This window comes from Mycetomoellerius zeteki, unplaced genomic scaffold (genome assembly GCF_001594055.1).
Source record: "Mycetomoellerius zeteki isolate Tzet28-1 unplaced genomic scaffold, Tzet1.0 scaffold85, whole genome shotgun sequence".
NCBI classification, from domain to species: domain Eukaryota; kingdom Metazoa; phylum Arthropoda; class Insecta; order Hymenoptera; family Formicidae; genus Mycetomoellerius; species Mycetomoellerius zeteki.
In genome coordinates this window covers 433,592-443,624 of record NW_017257883.1, presented here as the reverse complement: position 1 = coordinate 443,624, position 10,033 = coordinate 433,592, and the positions used below count along the sequence as shown (strand labels likewise).

Genomic DNA, 10,033 nt, shown 5'->3' with positions numbered 1-10,033 from the left:
CGGCCAGGTCGCCGATGGGATGGACCACCTCACTCCGCGCTTCAACAACGAGAGCTCTTTCGCTAGCTTTCCAGCTTTTTCGGTCGTTGGACGGTTTCGTCGTTAATTGCGAGGAAGGGTGAAACTGGAGAATCACTTGCGTGATGCCCGACAATGGCAATGAATAGCGAGGGTGAATATATCTCTTTTGAATACGACTAGATGATTATAAAGGAATATTTATGATTTTAAAAAAAGAGGAAAATAGGTAATATAGAAATGTGAATAAGACTAAAGTAATACAAAATAGCGCGTACGATTTGGATAAAATATTATTTGATTAACATTAATTTAGTTATTTCTTTTCACAAAAATTTTATTCAAGTAAAAATTTTATTAAGTTTTGATATGTTGCCATTTTAAGATAAAATTACATGGAACAATATGAACATTCAACAGAAATTTGATATAATCTCAAAAGTTAGTTTGGTTATCCTCATCCTCCGTCAGCAACACGAAATTTTAACTCTTCCGTCAGCAATATGAGTCATCGAGAAACAGAACAAAATTTTTTTATTACTCCGAATTATATAAAAATCTGAAAAAAAATTCTGATATACTTGTCAAAGTTTTAACAAATTTTTACCATTATAGAAGTCGGATTGTATTTTACATATTTTTTTACAGATTTACCTAAATTAACCTATTAGAATTCACAATTAAAATATTGATGGTGCCTTTAAAGATCCTATACTGTTAACGGAGGGTTAAGCTTTTAAACGATGGAAGTGAAAAAACGGAAAAGAGAAAACGGGAGAAAGAATGGACCACCAGATTCGAATCAGCGATCGGTTCAGCTTTCAGCTCGGCTCTCGCGAAAAGAATCCAATTCTCGATGCAGAAGCGTCTAATTATCGGATCGTTCTTTTTGCGAGAACGGAAACCTTTGCGCGCCCGCGTATCGCGCTTTGCTCACGGATCATCAGTCACGGTTGTTTGCCGCGGAAAACCGTCAGTCAACCCTTTTTTCCCGTCGCCGTCGACGTCTCTCCGCCCTCGGCTTTCCACTCTGGAGAATCGTCTTCCGACTCTCGCAAGCGGGGCGGTTCTACGTAAAAAGCTCCTTTCGCGCGAGGCAACCGCGACATCGCGACGTCGCCGTTCTCAGGCATCGTTGTCGTCGTCGCCGAGAGTCGATAATAAATGCAGAGCGATCGCTAGCGCGTCTAGCAGCTAACGACCGGAGTTCCAGCCCTTCTATGTAAATCAGCCGTCGTTATCTTTCGTAACGGCGCCGTATCTACTCCGTTAACGTTCCCCGTGAGATACAAGATACCCCACCCCGTTCTCGTTTACGCCCGAAACTTCGATTACGACGGAAGCTGCGGAAAACTTCGTGAATGGACCAAAAGCGTGGCCCAAAGTTACGGTCCGGGGGGCCCTAGGAATCGGATGAGACGATAAACAGAACAATGGAGGTCTCCGGGTTCCGTGACAGGACACTGATCTTATACAGCGCGTGACTGGAGACAAAGTACACCAAGTATCTCTTCGTACAGCCGATGTACACCGCACAATGTATACCCCCGACTATCGCAGACAATTTACTTGCACAAACCGTTATATCGAATTACATTTACACCACCCAACGCGCGTTTATTATAGTGCAATCGAGTGACAAGCCTGGTAATACAGCACCCAAAAAAAAAACATTTAAAAAACAGAAGTTATAATTTAAATACAAATACCGAGCAATCATTATTGATCGTTTTTACTTTTTTAGATTAATATTATTAATATTATTTTTCTTGTGTAAAAGATAGGATTCTAAAATATTTTGACTTTTCAATAATTATCCTTTAAACAAATTAATTATAAAACAAACGAGCGCATACAATGTTATTTATTAATTATTATTTAATATTAGGGTAATATACCAAATATCTAGACGTTTCGACTCACAGTCTTCTTCAATATATAAATTCAAAAAAGCCTATTCTAATATACATAATTACTGTTGTATATCGGAAAAAAGAAGAAATCCATGTCAGTTTTAATGTGATTTTATCTGATGGTGATAATAAACCATGTCCGTTATAGATGTCCAATTTTTAAAATTGTTCAAAGACAGAAATGCTCGTTTAACGACAAAGATCACGTTCAGTCCTATAGTGTAAGTTTAATGTCAAAATAATTAATCTGAATCGAATTTATAATTAAAATATTAAAAAAACTTTTTTCAAACCAACATTCGTACAAACACGAACAAAGAAATAAAACAAGATTTACATTAAAGATGTAAACAATTTTAACAAATTTTCCGATATGTTTTTAGATAATAATAGTACCGCTCAATACTCTGTATTGAGTTAACCTTTATATACTGATTATATAATGAATTATCCTTTATATACTGATGAAATATTTGGTTTTTCATCATTTCTCTTATTTTCATAGTAATTTATTCGCTTGGTCTTTTTAGTGAGCAAGAAACGTTTACTTCTATTGTTAATAAGTAAAGTGTATTTAAAAGAACTAAGAGTTTAAAAAATAAATCTACATATTTATATAAACTCGGAAACGCTCCTGAGATACACACATAATGCAAGAAAAATATATATTCCACGCAATGAGAATAGAGACAAACGAGTCGGGAAAATCGGCGATAATGAAGATAACGACGTCCGTATCTAAAAACGCAACGCCGTGCTTTGTGCGACGGGCACATTAACGCTAATATCGCACGCCATAATTTATGTCTTGCGAAATGCGTTCTTTATGACCGCACAGAAACAGGGCGGAAAAGGGAGGGCATAGTAAACGCAGAGTAACGTGAGCGGTGATCATCTTTCTTGGCAAAGTGTAAGTAACGCGTAAGTAATGCCGGCCAAGAACAATTGTGATCGTTAACGTCGCAGCAATGAAAGCGGCCACCACTCTTGGTTCTCCTACAGAAACTCGCGGTAAAAGACATCATGCATGTAAATATATCACCATGAAATCAGACTATTACGTAACTAATTACGAATATACATATCGCAACTAGTGATTACCTTGAATCCAATTCGCTTCCTGCGACCGTACCATTATCGGCTGATCGAAATTATCCATCGGCCCGTTCCCGGTGCGCGTTCGCGCACGGATGATATTACGTGTAAATCGAGATTGACAGCGTCAAGGCTCTGTGACGTCGATCAGGTTGACGGGCGGCGGGAGAATGCCCTGAGGATTAGCTATCCCATTACATAATCTCATTGTCTAGCGCGGGTATCATTGCATGATATCTCAAAAAAGATTGTGGCAAATAGCGAAATATGTGTGTATTGTAATGCGAAAAGATCAACTCAGAAATAAATGAAATTCAATCTCTTCTTAGCCTTAAGCTGCACTCGCTTTGTGCGCTCACACCCTACGAGTATAAGCTTCATTCTATCTTTATTGTTCATTACGCACAAAAGGAAGAGAGAATGAAGCTTATACAGCGCGTTAGCCCAAAACTAGTGCAGTCTTATACCCATCTCCAGCAATGTATTATAGATTAACTTTAATCTTGGTTCAATCTCATCCTTTTCTAATTTTTAGAACTAGAAAAAATTAAGAGTAATAAATTAAACCGAGATTAAAATTAATCTACATTGATGAAAACGGGCGTCAGTCTTTTCCAACCTCCTCTGTCTTTCTTTCTTTCTTTCCTTCTCTTTCTCTTTCCTCGATAGCAGTCTTGTTATCAAATATTTTGCTAAATTAACACTCCTGCTAACTCCTGATATTGGAAAAACTAACACGGCGCTCGCGATATTTTTCCAGAGATTTCTACGATTGGCCATTTCCTTCGAAACTTAACGGCACACTGCGGATCACGTGTTAATGCAATTACCGTACTTACGATAAATTTACAGAGGAAAGTAAAGACAAATTGGAAGAGTGGACCGTCGCGGTTGTAAAATACGATCCCGTTCTCCTAACCCCTCGCTGGCAATTTTATTTTTCCCCGTTTGTCGATTCGTGTGCGAAACACTTCTTTGAGACAGTTGCACGGCAATTATGTTAAGTAACGAAACTCGTTTAGCTCACCGATAGCCGGTGCAAAAGAGTATTTATATTTCTAAGAGAAAACGCAAGCAATTTTTCTCCCCCTGGATCGTCCTCGCTCGGAAGTTTTTTGCCGATAAAATTGATCGTACGTAGCGGATGGAGAATTATCCTGCCGTCGCGGGTACGTTTCCGCGATAACGGGGCCACGCCCGCTGTTGCGAGGGAGGAAATGAAAAAGGGGGTTGGCGGGGATGAGATCGGGCTCTGCGGGGGTAATACCGGGGGATGAGCGCATCGGGGTTGCAAAAGTTACCTCGCAATAAAAACGGACATCGGCGCGACTTTCAATAAGTCGGACATAAACGTCAGTTCCTATTCAATACAAGCAATTTATACAATTTATAGACATAACAGATGTAATCATGTAATATGATGTGATGATTCACGGTTACATTTATGTTCACGGTCATATTCTGTGAAATCCGATGCTAATCATTTATCGATGTACTTAAACTAAGTAAATGGAAAAAAAATTATTTTATTTGGAAATTACATTTGGTATAATCGCTGTAATTCTAGCATCTATAATGCAACTGATGATCTGATGAGTATAAAATGAATAGAAGATAAATCGATATCTCTAAAATTATATGCGCGATAAAAACACGATGCGAACACGTTGGTTTATTCAAAGCCCCCAAAGTGCATCAACGTATATTGAATCTGCATATTACATGCGGCACTCCCATTGATACGTTGCCGTCCGCGAAGAACAATAAACAAGGCTTGTCCACCGAACGACCGTCGTAAAAGATGCCCTAACGTTAAAGCCTCGGTAAGGTCTCTCGATGACATCTCCCCGAGGAACGGAGTGCGCGAGCTAGAAATTAAGAGGAAGCAGATATATACTGTGTCCGAGAGAGTTTCAACCAGCTCGAGATAAGGCCGTCGGCTGGCGCGTTGCGGTAGAAGTTCATAAATTATTCGAGCCGGGAGAACCGAAATAGCGGTGCGAATGCTAAGGTTAGTAAGGATTATTCACGGCACCCCCAAAGCCGTATTATTTAGCATTGGTACCTACTCTCGCACTCCCGGCTCTTTGCTCGCACAATTGTCGCGTTCTTCTTTATTATCTCACCCTGAAGTCCCTTTTCTCGTTCGTTTCCTAACGTTTAACATCTTTCACGCATCCACGAGAGGCTATGTTACACCTTATACGAAGTGCGCTCTTCTTACTTCGCCCTTTATTTTTATTTCAAGATTAAATCTTTTTTTAAAGAGTTACGTGAAGATACAGAAAAACGAACAAAATTCTTACAGAAGAATTCTTCTGTATTTTATTCGTTTTTAATTAATTCAACACTGTTTCGCATCGTGCTTCTGCCAGTTGATTCTACACGTTGAGTTAGAAGTAACGAATAAGACAATTATTCCAAGAACAATGGAATTCCGTGTGCGTGCAGTGTAATTTGCGATTGTAATTGAGTGCCTGCAAATATCCATACAATGCCCGATACACTGAGAGAAAAAAATGGTCGCAATTACCATAATTTAACTATAATTTACAGTCATTTTCGGTGCCAACTATATATTTTTGGATAGAACTATAAATATAATTATCATTACTAACACCGTAGTAGTAATAACTATAAAAATAGAGTACCTAACCATAATTATTTTGCCATGCAATTATAGTTGCGAATACTTTTCTCTTAATATTCCTTCCGCATGTGCGAATGACTATCGTTCGCATTGTGAACTTCCTCTTTTAAAACCGGATTCAAATCAAGTAAACGAGCGTGAACAAACTCGAATGAATTGTACAATAGCACTGTTCGCGCGCTCATTGAAGCAAGTTGATTCGTGTTTGTTCACATTCTCTTGCTTGGCCTGGATCTAATTTATGTTCATTTCTACTAATACTGATTAGTTAACATTAATCTCGGTTCAATTTAAAAAGTAAGTAGGTACTAATGACTATTCCTATCAATATAGATTAATTTTAATCTTGGTTCACCTTACTCTTCATCTTTTTCCAATTCTTAGAATTAAAAAAAATGAAGAATTAGTTGAACCGAAATTAAAATTAAACTGCACTAATAGAAACAAACAAAAAATGTAGAATAAGTTGAATCGAGATTAATTCACAATGATGGAAACGAGCATTAATATCAAAAGAACGATGAAAAAAATTAATGTAAAAACTTTATTTATACAAAAACATAATCCATCGAGTGCGCGTAATAACGACGAAAATAGAGACGTAGCGTTAATAATCGCGAGACCTCTGCGTTTTGGTTAGGAGAAGATATAGTTGAGAAACTTTTCAAGAGCAATTAACCCTCATTCGGACAAGCTGAGTCCCTCGAATAACTCAGAAAATTTCAACTTATAAATTCACTTGCAGAAATAAGCTCCTACTAGAAGCCTCCTAGGCCGGTATTCATAGTCGATTCTTATATTTAAGACTGTCTTAAGTATAGTTTTAAGATTTCACGAACCAATCAGAGGGCCGCATTAGCATCTTAAGACATTACTTAAGACGATCTTGAAATGAGAACGGACTATGAATATCGATTCTAGACTTCGCGGAAAGAAAAAGATCACCAGGGAAATAAAATGATATCGAAACGTCAGCCTGAAAAGAAGAGAACGTCGCGAAACACACGACGGGAAACCGTATCTACGAGAAAAATCCGATTTGCAGAAAGCTGCGAAATTCGTGGGGCGTGTCGTTGTATGTAATGGTTGCCGTAATCGAGGATCGATAAGCTTGCGAGTTGCGATACGCGAGCGATCTCATCAGAGCGTACCGCAGTTCGTCGAGTCCTGTTATTACATAAGCGTCATCTTTTTTTTCTCTCTCTACCGAGAGATTGTATCGCATGTTGTAATAATGACGTACTTGTGGACTTGTCCCGAGGTGTCGGAGCGAAGCGGGTAACAATGAAATGAGTCGTGGTTTTTTACAGAACAACGCTTACGTCGAGATATTAGCCACTGATACCAGTATCGCCGAAAGCGACGATGCTTGAAATAATTAAATCATGTTCTTACGCGCCAACGGCGGACGCGAAGCCAATTTGCGTTTTAAGCCGGTTCTCGGCGCGACGCGACAAAAGGGAGAAGAAGGCGTATTCCCGCGTACATCTCGCGAAAGGATTCTTGTCAATTTAATTGCGACCATACAATATCGGCCATTAAAATTCACAACTCCTCTTTAGGTAACTCGTTGTAATAAAAAAATCAAAAAAGAGATAGAACTATATAAATTATATTATGTTGAGAGACGTTTATGATACTTGTGACTATAATTACATACCATAATTATGGTTATTACTGCTATAACGTTAGTAATAATATAATTGTATTTATAGTTCTATAAATAATATATAGCTAATATCAAAAAAGTATGTCATTTATTATCATAAAAATGATTCAAATGGCCATAATTTAGCCATAATTTATAATCATTTTTGGGCTGACTATATTTTGGCCTAAAAACGTTTATAAATTGTGTAAATTATGATAATTGTAACAATTGTTATGGTAATAATAACTATATTTACAGTCATTTTTTGTGCCAACTATATTTTTTTATAGAACTATAAATATAACTATATTATATTAGTAACATTATATTATTATTAGTAACATTATAGTAGTAATAACCATAATTATCACATCATATATTTATAATCACAAATACTAAAAACTTTTCTCTATTATAGTCACTCTAGTATAGTCACATTCTTTACCGGAAATACATATTGATTTGCACTAAATGTGACTGTGTAACGGAAACCACATTAAGTGCATTTATTGAATAGCGCATGTATCGCTTATATACGTTATATATATGTTAATAAATGTGTAAACCGAAGCACTGATGTACGCAAATAACGGTAGAATATTCAGTGATAATATTTCACGAGCAGTCGCGCGGACTATGTACACGAGTGCGTCTGTAATTATTCGTCGCGCTATCGTTATTTAACTAGATGTATCGCCAGCCGTAAAGCGATCGCGGTCATAACTCACTCGACATTTTACGCATGCGTGACAAATGGATTTTTTTTTCTATAGGATCCGCGCGATATTTCGGATAATCGCTCGCCCGCCGATATGATTCTGGCTTTACTGCTGGGCGATTAATGACGCGCAACTCGGAAGCGTGTTCGCCAAACGATCATTCGACGCGTCAGTTTTAACAGCGAGCTACCGGTTGTACGAGCAAAATCGATAATCGAATTAAATTAATTTTAAAACAACCCTCCAGCGCCTATAGGCTGAATTCAGAACCGTCTTCACCGTCTACATTAACTAGCAGCTACGGTTATCTCGAAAATGACTACCTTACGTATCGATTATCGAATAAGCCATGAAGGCGTTACCTTCGTATATCGCATGGCATTAATTATGCAAATGAATTGACTGAGTCGGATCAACATTATCATCAAACCGATACATCATGAGACAATTTCGCGAATGAGGCAAGAATAACGTTATCCCCGTCAGCTGATTCCGGGTTTCTTTTATAAACAAATTATTACATCGCATCGCGAATAAAGTTGAATGGAATAAACATCGACATTAAACAGCCACAAAAATTTGCCGCTCAAATTTCATGTTGTATTTATGCAAGAAATTTTTATTAATAAAACTGTCCTCTTTACGTCGGTCGTAAAAAAAAAGATTGTGGCGTGTTTCTTTCTCGTGTCATACTTTTGGCTAAGAAAGCGTCCCAGCTGTTACATGTTAATGTCGCTTAATGACTTACAAATAAATTGCCAGCGATGTGTCGTGACTCATCCGTAACGGACGGACACCGCGAAGTCCTTGAGAAAAGTGTTAACACCTGCGAGAACTACGCGCACTGATGCACGTAGAGCCTGACGATCGTTTATCGTCTAGGAATCGCTTACTTGGTCTTTAAAAGAACGTTTCACCGACGATGAGTCAGTAAGAACCCGATCTCCGTCGCGAGATTGCATTTTCTATTGCGATCGCACAAAGATAATCGGGCATAGGAAAGAAGAGAAACTCACCATCACTTCATGTTAACGTATTAATCAACGTAAGCTGAATATGTGTTCGCTTATTAACATTGAGAAGCAGTATTTCTTTATGTAACGACGTCTTCCCGTATTCCGAGACGTCAGCCCGTAGCCGCAAAATGGTAGATAATGCGCGCGTTTGAATTGAGGGGCCAACAACGCTGAGTAATTCTTTCGCCGCGAAACATTTAAAGCTTATGATTCATATTCGAAGCCGTAAAGTAAGTAGAGAAACGTATAGCCTCGACCAAAAGCCTGTCAATACGTATATATGCTTTTAAAACCGCACACGACGAATTAAATACGAAATAAAAATAACACGAGAATACAATCCGCGGTTCTCGCGAGACAAAAGGACTTACCTTCTTTGTTGTGTAGAGTTTCCGGCCTTGAAGTAGCATGTACATCTTCTTCCAACCGTTCGAACTCGCATTTCGCATCCATACCATGCTGAATACGTACGGGCACTCACTGTCCTCCCGTAGCAGGTAATTCTGTAACATGAGCGTGAGCAACATACATTTGTCGTTTCAGCCAGCACGGTTTTCATACGTGATGATCGCATTGGCAGGAAATAACACGTGTACTCACCCTTAACGCACTCTCGGCTTCGGTAAATGTGCCCCTCTCTTCCCCGCTGGGAAACGCAATCATGTCCGTGGGAAAAAATTGCTGCAAAAAAAATTGGAGAGATGTCTCTATATATACTGTCATTTTTTACATTTGAAAACGGACATCAAGAAAACTGAATTTCAAATCGTTTCTAAAATTGACGAGAATGAATTCTCGGAGAGAATAGTGATGCGGAGACGAATCTGAAATATTTCAGGAACGAGAAAATATAAATATCTCTCGCTCCGCAAGTATCTCGGAAAGCAGTTCTATAAACGCACACGCATTACTTAAGAATCTTTTTAAAGATTCAATGGATGGAAACACAAACACTCGTATGTATTTACATT

The 10,033-nt window shown here is 38.3% G+C and overlaps 1 protein-coding gene across 2 annotated transcripts in view; it reads right to left on the bottom strand.

Annotated features, from left to right (window-relative positions):
- LOC108730167 (growth factor receptor-bound protein 14) overlaps positions 1-10,033 on the bottom strand; it is a 319,854-nt gene that overhangs the window by 198,313 nt on the left and 111,508 nt on the right. For both annotated transcript variants that reach the window (XM_018459697.1, XM_018459698.1), the window contains 2 exons: positions 9,663-9,743; positions 9,434-9,565 (listed from right to left, as the gene is read on the bottom strand). In XM_018459697.1, the coding sequence (XP_018315199.1) occupies positions 9,434-9,565; positions 9,663-9,743 (213 nt within the window). The remainder of the gene's footprint in view (positions 1-9,433; positions 9,566-9,662; positions 9,744-10,033) is intronic.